This window comes from Lissotriton helveticus, chromosome 1_1 (assembly GCF_964261635.1).
Source record: "Lissotriton helveticus chromosome 1_1, aLisHel1.1, whole genome shotgun sequence".
NCBI lineage: Eukaryota > Metazoa > Chordata > Amphibia > Caudata > Salamandridae > Lissotriton > Lissotriton helveticus.
Genome location: NC_136057.1, coordinates 1980092392 through 1980108307, shown reverse-complemented (window position 1 = coordinate 1980108307; position 15916 = coordinate 1980092392). Strand labels below are relative to the sequence as shown.

At 42.8% G+C, this 15916-nt stretch overlaps 1 protein-coding gene across 2 annotated transcripts in view; it reads left to right on the top strand.

The window, feature by feature from the left end:
- DPYD (dihydropyrimidine dehydrogenase) overlaps window positions 1-15916 on the top strand; it is a 3662673-nt gene that overhangs the window by 2662832 nt on the left and 983925 nt on the right. For both annotated transcript variants that reach the window (XR_013594885.1, XM_078644210.1), the window contains exon 16: window positions 11761-11844. Coding sequence is in view for 1 of the 2 variants with exons in the window: in XM_078644210.1 (XP_078500336.1) it covers window positions 11761-11844 (84 nt within the window). In the remaining variant the exon portion in view is untranslated. The remainder of the gene's footprint in view (window positions 1-11760; window positions 11845-15916) is intronic.

Here is a 15916-nt window from a genome sequence, read left to right as displayed (position 1 = left end):
AAGTCTGTCAGTGGTCAAGGACCAAATCTGAAGTCAATAGACTCTGTTGAAGTCAGATCTGTCATTATCAAATTCTTGCTGAAACTTGATGTAAAAATCTCCCAGTGGAACACAGTTGATTTTTGTAGAAGTTGTGAATACTCTTGCCACTGGGATAGATTTGCCACCTTGACCTGGTACAAGGGTTTTTTTGTTTGCCGTTGGTGTGCCCTCCCCGCATGCCTCTCCTGCAGCTCTTAGTTCCACAGAACAGGCTTCTAGTCATGAGGCCTCTTAGGCTGTTGATGGGATCTGTATATAGTAGTTGTCTGTTCCTTTTTGGAGTGAGATCTCCTCCAGCTTTTAGTGGCTCTAGAGCAGGATAACACAGGAGTCACTCACTTGACACTTGGAGAGCAGTGCCAAACCATAGTTGCTAGAAAGAGTCAGGAGCTTGTGAGTCATTGTCTTATGGCAAGGTCCTCTTTCTTCTGGCGTTTTCTTCCTAGTTCCAGTAGTGATCAGAGGAGGTAGTGGTGTGGTGCCAGTCTTGTCCTGTGTATTAACTATTAAATGGAAAGTTCTTTCAACCCAATAATCATTTTTCAGCTCACCATCTTTGTGTTTTTTGCAATAATTCCCAGAATATCTTAATTCAAGATGGCTCCCCCTTTCTTCCATCTGGAGTGGCTTTGGCTCTCCCTCGTCATCTCTTATTTAGAGGAGTGGTCCTCCACTTTGTCAGGGATAACATTTGGATTTCCATCTCCTGCTTGGATTTGAGCCATAAAGTCTAGGTTTTCCATTTGGCATCACCAAGTAAAAAGAGGAGTTGTGAATGATGTGGTTTGCTCTATCAAATGTTGTGCGCCCTCCCAGACCGCTAATTCCCTACTAAGAGGCTAGTTGCTGACAACCATTCTATTCAAAGCCCAGTGGCCAGGCGATTGTCCTCTGGGAGCAGTGTCAATAACTCTCAACCAGGAATGTGCAATGAACCTCAAGAGTGTGGCTGAGAAGCTAACTGGTTCTGAACCGGTTTCCCTCCAGGCAGCCGAAGGTACACTTTTTTTCTTAAAGCTACTTTTCCACTAAAATTATCAAAAATAAACTTGAACTATTGAATTCGATTTTAGAAACTAATTGGAAACCAACTTAAATCGCCTTGCTTCCAAAGATATAGAAAAATTGATTTATTTTCATCTCGGCTGGTTTATTCAAAATCTAGCCTTACCCACGTTGTGAAAAAGGCTTTTGGGACATTTCTCACACTTTAAGAAACCCAAGGCATACTTATATAGATAAAGATAGTTTTTTTCTTAAATGGTCAAGGTACTTTCCCCATTCTGTGCCACTACAGTGCTTTTAAGCTATAGCCAGTCAGAACACGAGGGTATTCCTTAAAACCATAGATTTTGTCATGTGTGGGTAGTTTAAATACACAAAGAAGACCACATATGATATTTACCATGTAAGCCATTGTCGAATTTTTGTGCTGTCTCTTTAATGGAAAGTAAAATAATCTGTGTATGTAAATCCTATTCAGAGAGAAGGTTTTAGGGTAATGTTTAGCAGAGCATTTTGTCCGAATGCCAGCAAAACCATATAGAAAGAAATGGGGGGCGCTTGACAGAAACAATGTCCTTTCTGACATGTGGAAATTCTGATGGAAATGGAAAGAATAATTTGAGAAATAGGTAAATGAATGTACTCTCTGTTTCCCTCACATTGGGCTACTCTTGAAATGGGTTTCAAATGTTTTCCTTTACACTGTAAATCAATACCCGATGCATGATGTGCAAGAGAGTGTAATGCTTGTTTGTGAGAATCCCTATTAAAACTTTTCTAAATTTACAACAGGAGGGCTTCTCTCATTGATCCTTGATTGCCTGATCACGTTTGGAATTTGCCATTAAGATAGATACAGAAATGGGCTAAGGAAGTTTTAATTTGTCTAGCATGTCAATTGAGAGGAGCCTGATGGCAATGGCAGTGGTTCATTCTTAGATACCAATTTGTGTCAGGGTTTGCAAAAGTTGGAACATTTTAGGGCACATTTGCTCTTGTCTTGTCTTCTTTCATCATTGTTGTATTTGCTTCCGTAAACCTGTCTTTATCCAACACGTTTTATCATCTTTGGGAGGTATCTCTATGGCTTTGTCGGGGCTAGTAACACTGAAAAGCCTCTTGCATGATATGAATAAACCGACGCGGGGGGGTCAACAATGCTTGATAGGTGCAGAACGGTATACGTTCTAGTAATACATAATCCAGTAAAACTGCACTAGTCAAACTGTGGCATGGCAGCAGTATCCACCACCAAAGGTGTATTGTATATACAGTTGGGAGTAATACCCAACGGTGTAAAGTTCAAAGAAGCAGCTCTACTGGATTTGTACAGACAGCAGCGGAATCCACTGCCAGTGATAAACATAATAATAATCAGATGTTGTCCTGTATGAATGAATACTCCGTCTTCAGACGCAAGTCTGTTGCCATGTGAAGAACTCTTCTTAGGCACCGCTAAAACATACACCGTTCCGCACCTATCAAGCGTTGTTGACCTCCCGCATCGGTTTCGTCATACCATGCAGGAGGCTGACCGCTGAAGCCTATCAGTGTTACTAGCCCTGATGAAGTTGTAGGAATACCTCCCAAAGATAAAGAAACACGTGTTGGCTAAAGGAAGGTTTATGTAAGCAAATAAAACAACAATAATAGACAAGACTTCTCTCATGTTTATTGTATCACTTTTTCAGAATGTGCTGATTAACTTGTATTTGTGTGTGCATCATGAAGTCAGACATTGTTATTCATTCACAGGTTTATACTAAGGGGAGTGGTGTGTACCTCCCCATATTTGAACGCACCACGGGTAAACGCCTGGTCTTGTTTCCTTAATAGGATAACTATATGAGCTTCTAGAACCCTCACAAACACTCGATTGGGCAATTTCTGTCTTGCTAGGTAGCTTGCCATTAAAGTCAGAGAGTAACAAGTTTATTTGTCTTAGGTGGGACTGCTAACAACTCACTGGGGAGATGGTGGCCCAACCCGCTGCTGAAAAATCACTTTATCAGACGCACTAGGGCATGATGGCATGCCCAGTTTGGGCACTAGAGTTTCTTGGGCTGGATACCACTTTTTCGGGCTTTCGCACCTCGGATTTTAGTGCACTCAATAAATTTTATACTATCCTAACTATGATGCGTCATTGGCAAAAGTTGGGGCAGCGCTCGGATAATGTCAAGAATCAGGGAGGGATACACCAGGTGTACCCCTTCCCGTCTCCCCTGCTATTTGCACTCACTCTTAAACCCTTCGTGCAGAAAATTTGAGATAACCCCTCGATCAATGGGACTAGCATCTAAATACATATGTTTACGTAGAGAGTATTTGCTCATGTCCTCCTAATACCTTTCGAAGACCTGATTTATTGATATACAGATACAAGTCACCCATCTCCCTATTCTCAAACCCCAGAATTACGGAAATTATTAGGAACTGGTAATGTGCTCATGTATTGTTATCACAGATGACACACACATAATAACACAGCTGTCTGGCAGAATGCAGGAATCCAGATAGGAGCTCAATTGGCAGGTATGGCAATCAGCAGGTATCATAACATCAAATCATTTCATAGCCTAAATACACTCAAATCTTTTCCAGAGATCAAATAGGAATATGGCGTACGAACCAACAATGGAAATACATAAAACTCGGCAATTTCTCCTCAGTGGACTAGGAGCAAAGCCATGGGACACCCAGGCCTCTCCAATAATATCATACCTTAGATTCTGGTGGCAGTAAAAGGGAGGAGTCATATTGGCAATTCTTAATACATAACAAAAAAAACATGAGCGCCAGGGCTTTCCTCAGGAGGCCAAGGCAACTTGCACCACCTATTGTTGCTGCCAATGATGGTAACAACACAATTACTAACCATCACGCTACTCCAAATGTGATAATTCAGGCCACCAAAGCTATAATAGTGGCTTGGGCTGCAAATAATAGTAATTCTGAATGCAAATTGAATTCATAATTAACTGTTGGTGTGATAATCTCTAAATTAACCAGATAGTGCCACATTGTGGCAGACTGTCACAAGAGCAGGTTTTGAAAATGAAGTGTTTGTGTCAAGAAGTGGAATCCACTGTCTCAAATTAAGCACTGCATGATGGTCCTCTATAACCAGGTGCGACAACACTTATACTCTCAAGCCCCGATGGCTAGACTGCGTACCAAATGGCAAAATCATCTCCAAATAGATTGCACAGAGGAAGACTGGACTGAGGTTTCAGAAAACGCAGGCAGAAGGGTGAGAGAGTTGAGAATTAAATTCTGCAAACTCAAATCAATCCAGGATTGGTACTTGATCTCTCAATCTGTTGGCAAAGTGGACAACAGCACTGAGACACAGTACCTATTCTGCATGACTGTCAGGACTCACATAGCCTTTGGCATGAGTTGGGTGTCACCTTGAGCACATTTTTACCCAACCCAACACCCATACCACAACAAGTGATACTGCTTCATGATACAACCAATATAGCCTCCCTGACAAACCAAAACAGTTATATGGTCTCCATGGCACTGACGTCAGCCAGGCTCTGTATCCTTCTGCATTGCCACTCCCCACACAAACCCACTCACAAAAAATATTTGATAGAAATGTACAGTACCGCCTCTTTCGAGAGGCACATATAAAAAGTGCAAGACAAGGCAGTGATCTGTATTCAAACATGGGCACATTTTCCAGATACTAATGGTTAAGAAAAAATTCGGACTAATGTTTATTGACTAGTGTTTGTACAGTGAAATACTGACAAATTGGAGTTTCATTTATAATGGTGAATTCTTCTTCCTACCCTCCTCTTTATTTTCCTTTTTACATTTCCCCCGTCAACCTCCACCTGCTCCCCACTGTTTAAGTTGTTTAACCTGGCTCAACTAAGCCTTTCCTTCCTATAGCATTTGAAGTTAATGGCCTCAATGTATACTAGTCCTTGTAATCAAAAAACAAACCCAGGGTATTGGGTTCTTAGACCTAGCTTAAGATTAGGGCTTCTGGCCAATGTGGTCAGATTAGAGCCTGAAAGAAAGAAAAATTAATTTCTTGAGTCCCCTCACTCACCAGGGTTTCCCCACGGTGACTTGCTTCTTCATTGGGGCCATCCCAGCTCTCTATGAACTGGGGTGTGCTACGACTTGCAGAGTTACGTAGGAGAACCTTTTTGTGGAAGACTATGTGTGGTGCAATGTGTGGTGGAGTGGATGTATGCTGGTTAAAAATACAGTGCTAGTGGGCCTAAATTATTTTATTCCTGCTCCTAGGTTGGTATGGTTAAAAATGGGGTTGACACTGCGTACCTATCTATGATGAGAAGGGAATCAGTGTGTGGTCGACATGCTACAAGCTACCCCTAGCTTTTCTTCAGGACCACACAGGAACCAGCCCTGTGTTTGCCACTCCGGTATTGACGTTAATAGGAAAAGTAGTAATAGATATAAACAAAGTGAACGCTGCTACTAATAAGGACATGCGTTAGAAATACATACGATTGCTAGTTGTTGTGTATTTGTCAGTGTGCGTGTTAGCACATCATGATCTCGGGGGGTCTCTCTTTGAAACAATCTTCAAGACTGGAGACGCCGCGCCAGAACACCTACTTCTTTGCCCCGCCGGACAGCAGGCTCTAATCTGACCACATTGGCCAGAAGCCCTAATCTTAATCTAGGTCTAAGAACCCAATAACCTGGGTTTGGTTTTTGATTACACGCCTTAGGAGGGCGACCTTGTCTTGCATCCTCCATCTCTCCCAACTTTATGTACCAGTCCTTGTATACATTGTAGAGCACAATATATTTTATTTGATGGCCTTTCCTGCCACATGTTATGTACTATGGTCTATTTATTGCGGCTGGCGCTGGGTGTTGTAAACTAATAAAGGAAGATTAAAAAAAGCTGTACCGGTCCCTGATAGAGTTCCTCTCTGAGTTGACTGTCATCCAGAGAGTCAAAGGTTCACTAACATAAATATTGCGCCTAGATTCTGAGAGGAAGCACTACACTTGTGAAGCAAGTGCAAGTTTTTACACCCTTTTGATAACCAATAGACTGACTTCAGTACTTGGTTCACAGGTTGACCATGAACCTGTGCATCTTTTCCACAGAGAACCTCTCAGATTTGCTGTGAGTTGCTGGGACGGCGATCCCTAGATGTTATACGTTTCTAAGGCACGTCCCTGCTAATTAAACAAACCTACATTACTTAACTCCAGGTGCTCTGCATCGCCTTCATCTGGTCCAATGAGCAGTGAGAATAAGAGCTGAACACTCCAGACAATGGGGTTGTGTATACATCAGCTTATCCATCACTATCAAGTGTCCTGTCTTGGGTAAAAGGTAGAATGGCTAAGCAGGAAATAAGTAAACTGTGGTGCTTAAACTTGTGGTTTAGGAATATTTGAAAATAGGGCACACTTCAACACTCACCCCTGGACCCTGATCCCACTATTTGGAAAAGAGGACAATAAGAACACATTTTTACCAAGCTGTTGAATGTGGGAATTGACCGCCTTAACCGAGAATACAGAGGTCTCACATGCCCAGAAACATGAGAGTACTGAGTTTATTGAAGAAGAAAGTATATTTATAGGGTGGAAATTGAACTAAAGATTTATAGACCAAATGTGTTACAAATAGCATATCTCCAGTGAATAGCTGAGAAGGTTATGTGATAGTTTATCTAGTATGGTGGTGGAGGAGGAAGGGGAGGTTGTTGGTTCTGGGTCAAGGGAGAAGTCTCTTTTAATGGCTATGCTCACCTTAAGAATGTATGGTTGTTAAAATATCAATACAAACTTGTTTCCTGAAAGTAAGGCAGCAATGACCATATCTCTTCACCAGTGATGTCCAAATGTGTTGGCACTATCAGACTTACAGTACTACGCGTGGGCGTTCCAGCTATCCCACTCCAGGATGCTCTTGAAATCTCCATCAAGTTCATCTATAGGACTAATGTGGAGGGCCATGCAAGTAGGGGCAAACATGCCTATTGATGGATATATATTTAAATTTGGGGACCAGAAATTTTTTAAGAAGGTGAGGTTGAAGACCTTGCAAGCTGTAGCAAAAATCTTGGCGCAGTTAAAGAGGAGAATAGGAATATCTTATTTTTCAAGTTTTGCCCCTGTGTGGGACTCCCCGGGGCAGCCATCATGTTTGAAAGATAGTCTTGCAATCCCGGTGAAGGAGGCAGGTATTGTCAGATGGGGGGAGTTACTGGTAGGGGAATCAGTATTAGATTGGGAAACATTAAGGGAAAGGGCTGGCCCGGTTCTATCCAGATTTAAGTATATACAGCTTGACAGTTGGGCACGGGATATGGGTAGGAAAGGTATCCAACTGGGAACAACAGTTGGTAGAGAGGCAAGAGGGAGGCAAAGAGGTGGCTACTTGGTATTGGAGTATCTTGGAGGAGGTGGATGGGGAGTTTACCCTTCCAGTGGAGCTGTGGGGAGAAGAGGTGGGCCTTCAATACGAGGAGTTATGGTTAAGATCTTTGACTCTCCTCTACAAATCAGTTAAACCAGCCTGGCTGAGCCGTAATAATTTGTTTACATAACACCGCGCTTACCTGTCCCCTTTAAGGTTATCAAAATTTCAGCCCAGAAAGAGGTGTAACAAATGCAACCTCCCTGAAGCATCCGATATACATATGTTTAAGGATTGCCCCTCCATCATCCTTTTTTGGGAAGAGGTAAAACCTTCATTGGAGTCCATCCTTAAGACGTCATTGTCTATCCCTCTGCCACAAATAATCTTTGGGTTGGATGAAAAGGTTACAGGCAAGGCAAAGATTTTCCTTTTCTATGCAATTCTACTTGCAAGGCGGCAGATTTGTAAATTTTGGGTGGACACCACTGCGCCATCACATGCGGGCTGGCTAATGTCATTATACGAAATCTCAAAGGTAGACTTGGCCAGATCCTGCAGTAATCGAAATCTGTCTTTCTGGGACTTCTTGGTCCAATGGAAATAGGATTGCCGGGGTTTTATTTTTTTCCCCGGGTCCTATGATTATGCCTACTACACTCCATGGACCTTGGTTTGACGGTTCCCGCAGATAGAGTAACAGGCCCAACAGGTTGAAATACCTTGATGGAGTAAGAGCTGTTTTTTCCGCCCTCCCCCCGTCCCCCTCTCTTCTTCCCATGAATTTGTCTCCAGCCAGTAAACGAATCGTGTCTGGAACAACGAGAGCAATGAGTTTCACCTGTTGCTAGGACACGCAAGGTGGTTGGCGCGCTTTGTGAGAAAGAGGGCAAGGCAAATGAGGACAACAAAAAAAAACACAAGAAAAACCACACGTGAGCATCACCATGGACGGGCTTTTTTCCTACCCACATATTGGGAACCAGAAGTACATGGTTTGATTAGGCAGACATTGTGTGCTTCCAGAAACAAGTGTTTGCCCTCCACATAACTGTGACCATTGTGTTTATTTATCCAGCTGCCTGAGCTCGACTTTTCAGGGGCACACACATGGCATTTTGTAATGTTAAAAAAAGTCCTAGATAAAAGCAAAAGTGTCTTAGATAACTTAGATAGTTTAGGGTGTTTGTCTTTCCCTAGCAGCAGCAGAGATGGGGCAGGGCAGAAACTAGGAACATATACTATTCCATATGGTGAATTTCTGTGTGTTTTATTGTGATTGTGTTAGAGTGTGAATGCAAGAGTGAGTCAGTGAATGAATGATTGGATGTATAAGTGCAAAGATGAGTACATGTATGATGACCTATTTAGTGCCTTACCCAGTCAGTTACACAAGAGCATTTGCATTCAAAAGCCATATCTATTACCATTGCCTGTTTTCTGTTTTTCCTACAGTAATCCATTGGTAATTTTGAATGTTTCTCAAAGCATAATTGTAGTATAGCAAAAAGACAGTGATGATTTAGTACTTGGTCTTTTCTTTTGTTGATTTGTTTGTTTTTGTCAGACATATTTAAATACCTTACTTTACCAAATAACTCCCTGTCACCAGGACGCTGCGCTCTTGCACTTGGTTTTAGTTTAACAACTTATTGTATTTTGGAGATTTTTCTACTGGTTCTCTTAGGGTGAACCAATTGAGATAACATACCGGAAAGCAATGACTTATTAATGAAAGAAAACCATGACCAAAGCATTTCCCCCTTTACAACATTGTGTCCCATGATAGCTTTAAAATTACTGATGGGTGCTCCTTGGCCTGTCTAGATGATTACGTACACCATATTGTTGTACAATGCCTTCTACCTAGGTTCACACTTTATAAATCCCTTCAGATCCTGTTACAAATGGGATTCTTCATTAACTCAGATATGCTCCTAGGCCAGGCAGGAACCACCATTCAAGTCAAGGTAAGCTAGCTAGAAAATAAGATAACCTGTGATCACCCTCTTGTAGCTTGCCACAGAGCAGTCAGGCTTATCTACAACAATGTATAAAATATTTGGGCGGCAAACAGTAATGCAATGAATACACCACAAAATGACTACACACAAGTTGAGGCAAATAGAAAATATTTATCTGAGCAAAATAAGACAAAAGAGACTAAATACAATGAGTAGAAGTTGGGATATGAATTTTTAAAGACTAAACCAAAAATAGTGCTTAGAAGTCATTAGTGGTCGAGAGGTTACTTGAGGTTCCAAAGGACCATTACAAATCCAAAGTTCAGGAGGACTGCGATGGGTGTGGGGGGCATGCAGGCTGTGGAAACTAGACAGGCCCCACTGAAGAAATACCTTAGTTAGAGCAAGTGTCGACATTGAGAGCCTACTACGTCATCATCGAGCTAAGCCAAGGAAGTCCTGCTTTGCTTTCGAGCTCCTTTGAAGTGAATGCAATGTGTTGTCATCGAGGCGCACATGCTGGCTGTGGAACTGCTGTTATCGAGCAGCCTCTGTGTCGGCACTGAAGGGCACTGAAATGGAATTTCAGTCAATGAAATGCATCAGTATTAGCAGAAATCAGTTACAGAACCTGCTTCTGAGGCCCCAAACTTGGAGGGGGCACCTCAGGCAAGGGTAGGACTCACAGAAGGCAGAGCCCAGCAGCACCAGCAGAACTGTAGGAAGTCCTTTGAATCGATGAGACTTCAGAAAACAGGAGGCATGCCAGCAAGCCCTTGGAGATCACATAGAGGGAAGCCAAGTCCAACTCTCCATCCAGCAGAGTTGAGGAGTAGCAAGCAGCAAGGAAAAAAAAGCAGAAAAACAGTCTTTTCAGAAAAGAAGTCCAGTTGAGTCCTTTAAGCAGCACACTAGTCCTTCTGACAGAGGTTCAGGTAAAGGTCCAGAAGTGTCTGAGGGTCAGTATCCAGTACTTATACCCAAAAGTGCATTTCATGTAGGGGTGACTTCAAAGCAGCTCACTGAAGTGCACAATGATCCCTTTCAATCAAGTCCTGTCTGGCAGGCTAACACCGGGGCAGAAATCAGTGCTTTGTGTGTGAGCAGGACACTAGCTATTGAAGTGTTAGCATCAGCCCCTCCCATCCCTTCACGCCCAGGAAGACCCATTGGAATGCAGATGAGTCTCACCGTCCTGTGTTTGTGGCTGTCTAGAGGAAATGCACAAACTGTAGCTCTCTACCAACCCATACGTGTATTGGAAACAGGCTGTCAGGCACACAGAGCAGGAAATACAGAGAAATGTCCACTTTCTAAAAGTGGCATTTCTAAAACATTAATGTTAAATGCAACTTCACCAGTAAGGAGGATTTATCATTACCATTCCAAAGATATGAAATATGAAAAAGCTAATCCTCTCTGATCAGGAATAACAGCTCAAAAGTGTATTAAGGAATTCCCAATGCTGGCCTATGAGAGGGTAGGCTTCACAGTAGTGGAAAATGAAATAGGCTGTTTGTTAATACCAGGACATGCAAAACCTACCTTTTACTTACATGGCACCCTACCCTTACTTTGGGCCTACCTTGGGGGTGGCTTACATGTATTTAAAGGGTAGTTCAATGCCTTGCAAGTCGTTTGAAATACCAAGTCAAAGTGGCAGTAAACTGCACACACAGACACTGCAGTGGCAGGCCTGAGACAGGTTTGAAAGGCTACTTCTGTGGGTAGCACAATCAAGGCTGCAGCTCACTAGTAGCATTTGAAGTACAGGCCCTCGGTATTTGGTATACCACATTACAAGAGACTCACAGGTACAGCAAAATGCTAATCAGGTATACACCAATGCCATCATGTTTAGAGGAGAAGCACATGCACCTTAGCAATGATTTTCAGTGGTAAAGTGGTCAGACTACTAAGGCCAACAAAAAATATCAGCAAAAATGAGAGGCAAAAGGAAAAAAAGTTGGGGGAAAGACCACCCTAAGCATGACAGGTCTAACACATAGATACATGTTAGATGCATAACACAAGGCACCACCCTTTTGTAAGGTGACCCATTCAGCTGAAGTTCACTGCATATCAATAAGATGGGAAGTCTCGGGGCCATGTACCACATTCTGCAGGCAGACCCCATCATTTTGATTTACGCCACTCCTACAGCTATATAGAGCGACAATATATGTTGGTTATCAACGCCAGGTGGTTTTCACCAAAACCCATACTTGGGGTACTTTGGATAATGATTCTATGATTTTAAGTCAAGCCAAAAGATCTTTATTTAGCCTCCTGGCCTTTAAACAATACAACAATTTATATCCATTACATTTTAAAATACATTATATATATTTTTTTAACTTATGATTCTTTTTTCAGGCTGCTGGAGCGGATGCTTTGGAGTTAAATCTATCCTGCCCACATGGCATGGGGGAGAGAGGAATGGGCCTGGCTTGCGGGCAGGTATGAATTTTACCACTTTGTTTTTTGTTTTTATACTGCGTGAGTACGTCTGCGAGACCCAGGGCTGACAAGGAAATAAACGGATTGTGTCTTGAGTTGATTTTTGTATTTTTACTTCGTCTTCATTTGAATATGTAATGCTTCAAAGGAGGGAAGGAGAAAAGCTGATATTGGGCATTTAGTTTTATTGTGGGGAAAATCGGCATTATGCGCTTAACGTGAAACCTTATCATAACTGTGCTGAATGGGCTGAGGCGGAATTAGCTGAATTCTAATGCAATGTTCTTTATTCATTCTCGCTGTTGACACGGGATCCCTGAAGGAAAAGACTGTATAAAATGCTTACTTTTATTGTAATTCTGTGCTAAATGGGGCACAACATAAATTGCATTTTAAATTTTTAGCTCGGGCTTATGATTTCCTAAGTGTGCTTTGGGAGCCACAAAAGAGTTTGATCCTACTCTTTTATTTATATTTAATCAAGTACCAAAATAGCAGCGCTCAGCAGCGCCGCATTGATAGTCATGAGGGCTACACAAGCGCATGTTATCTATTTTATTACTATTATTTTTTTTTTTTAGGGAAGGGATATATTTACAGAGCTAAATCAACCCCCAGCGTTTGGGATTTTTCTAAAGCTGTGTATTTCTTTGGAACCTAGTCACTTTGAAAATTCATTTTGAAAAGTATTGATTTATTGATCAATACCCTGCAGATGGTTAACTCTGAACCTGGTGACAGTGGATTACAAAGATAATTCAATGGGTAGCATTACTTTATTGCACTGTAAATCTCATTTCATCTTTCAGTCAGAGTGAGTGAGTGAGAAGCAACGATAGCACACAGAAATCTCGGCTGCTTCCTGGCATTCAGTAAAATGTACACACAAAAGAAACAAGATGAGAAGTACAATGATATAAGAGCAAACGTTAAAGAACACTCTCAAAATTGCAAAATAAGAATTAGCAAAGCCAAGAGGTCTCCAGACATATTGGCTGGGCTAGTGCTTATTTGTATTGATACTCCATAGCTGCTGGTGCATCACAACGTAGTCATGTGCATATGTCTTGAGACATAGACACACATAAGCGCATATGTCAGTCATCTTGGAATAATTTCAGTTTTATGGAAGAACTTTCCAAGATGTCCAGGGTGATGTCGCATACATGTGTATGCCTCACAACACATGAGAAATCATGTTGTGATGCAGGCATTTTGTATCGTTTTTTTATTTCAGTGTTCGACTTCCACTTCAGAAGTTTAAAGTAAAAATTAAATATAAAATGCACAAGAGCCCTCAAACAAAAGCGAGTGTTCCAGTAACGCTGTACAACTGCCCGGCTCTAGTAAAATAAATAAATGAAAACAGATACCAGGACAGGGAGGAGCTTGGGAGCACTGGTGAGCAACAGATGAGCAGAGCCCCTCACAGGAGAAAATGCACAGGATCACTAAAAACATGGGGGCAGATTTATGATGACTGGCGCATCCCGAGGGCTGCGCCAGTCATCCTGCGCCGCTGCTCCGCCACCCATGGTGCGCCGCACTTACAATGCGGCGCACCATGGGGCAAAAACGGCACAGATGCGTGACGCATCTGTGGCGTAAAGGTGGCGCATTGCTGGAGCTGCATCGCAAGCGCGACGCAGCTCCAGCAAGGCTCGGGGGTGCCCCATCTCCACAATGCTGCGTCAAGACCTACGCCTGCTTCAAGCAGGCGCAGGGTTTTGACGCAGCATTGTCCTGAAAGTGACTGAGTGAAATCTCATAGATTTCACTCAGCCACTTTTAGGAGGCGTTCCTGCGCAGGAACGCCCCCCCCCCATGCGCAGGAACGCCTCCTTATGGCGCAGGGCTTTACAACGTGACGCATCTCCTAGATGCGTCACGTTGTAAATAGGGCGCATTATTTGCGCCGCCGTTGCGTCAAATAAAGTGACGCACCGGCGGCGCAAGGCCTTCATAAATCTGCCCCATGGAGTGAGTGGCGCCTTAGTACTCTTCAAAAGCCGGGCCCTAAGGGGGGATATACATTTTAAGAAACATGAATGAGGAGAGGCAACACTTTTTTAGGAAACTTACATCTGCCAAATGAAGTGGGCTGATACGAATAATGATGAACAACCCTGTTAGCAATGCATAAAGCCGGCTGAACCACAGTAGCTAAGGGCTGATAGGGGTTGTTCAAACTGCCTTGCTATATATGTATTGGTGCACGTGTTTGTGTATTGCGTGTGTTGTGGGGCTTTTGGCGGCAAAAGCTCGCAGGAGTAACCTTAGTGTCTCTGATTTTTCGGTTTGGCCTCTTTCATTATACAGATCTGTTCATTGTTTTGCTGCTGCTCCTCTCTGGGCCTTCAGGACATTTTTTCTCATCATGTCTGACTCTCTGTTGGAAAAGGGTTATGATCATTTATTCCCACTTGATTTTTCATTTATTGACTACCAGTTTGAACTTTTACTGTGAGTGAGTCTCACCGACTCTCACTTACTGTAAATTCTGTGGGAATGGACTCAGATTGCCTACCACAAGTGTCGCTCTTTTTAGATAAAGCTGCCTCTGCACAGCTAGGGAAAAAAAGCTGTAGTGTCACACCAATGAAGTCGGGGATCTTATTTTGCTGGTCTAACATTGAGTGCATGTTGCATCGTGAAGGTCAAATGGACATTGTATAGCACCTTTAGAGTCTAATGCCCCCTCATTACGCAGGTGGGGTTCCATTCCTGTGGTAATATCATTCCTGCCCTGGTTGTACATCCTGATTTGCAGTTAACTCTGTGCTCTTACATTTTATGCTGACTCTCTAATCTTCTAAGACAAACCGCAGTCCCACCCAGAAGGGTTGGCCTCTGTATCCAAGCAGACTTGGAACCCATAGTTTGACTGCTGCTCATATTTAGCTCTGCCTGCTATGGCATATTCAAGTTGTCAGGAGGACATTGCTGAAAATTTTGCCCATAGGGTTCACACTTTTGCGACACAGCTTTGCCACCTACTCAAGGTTCACCACAGATCCAAAAATGACTAGTGCCATTTTTCTGCTGGGATTTGGGTTCTTCCTTCTAGTTTCTCATACAGCTTTAGGTTCTCAGTGAAAGCTCCTGAAGACCAATCTCACTTGAGCAAGAGCTACATCAGGGTCCAGCTCAGAAATATTCAAATAGTAAGCTGTTGGGACCAGTTCTTGGACTTTTTAGGTCCTGAAGCAACAGTACACCAGCCAACTAACCCTTGGAGAGCACTTCCACTCCCAGCTTACAAGTAGAGGCCAGGTCACACTCCAGTCTGACCTTCGGGAAGATGCCTAGAGACTCCCTGAACCATAGACCAGAAGAATGCTACCCAAGAAACTAACATCTACACGGGCAGATGATCTGTGTAATTCTTTTGAATGTTGGGCGATATTTTGTTTTGTTACATTGTTCCTTGTTTGGTACCTTTCCACCTTTCTTTTGCCCATTTCCGGTACCTACTATCATTCTCCATTGCCATTATGCAATCACAGGTCCACCACCTAATAAGTGTGGGTGCTGAAAGACATATGCGCTTGCCTGATTTGGGGTTCCTCTGCCTTGTAGTGTAGATGTGCATTGCTCATTTGGCTTACTTGCTAGCCAGAAACAGAAAGATTGAAGAGGGTTTGAGTAGTACTAATGCATGCCCTTATTCCTGTGTGCTCCCAAACCGATCATCCATATTGGTCAGTCAGTCATTTGCCCACCATCACTACTAAGACCTGCTTCCACTAATTGTAAACCTATTGGCCCAGAGCATTCCCTCCCTACACTCCCCCCCACCCCATGTCAGAGTTGTTAATTTTCAAGGGACCATAGACTCTTGGTATTCGGTTAGAGATGCGCTTGAATGCAGCACACTTCGATACTTGGTTCTGCTGTTTTAGGAACCTAATGTTTCTGGTTTTCACAAAGTTTATTGTTCCTGAACAGTGCCTAGAGAGTTACCATGATTTTGCGGTACTGTCGTCTTGCATGGTCGTTTTGTTTTTGAATGATGCAGCATTTGCTATAACTTAGTGGTCATTCCATATTGTGTGTAAAGAGTGCACTGTAG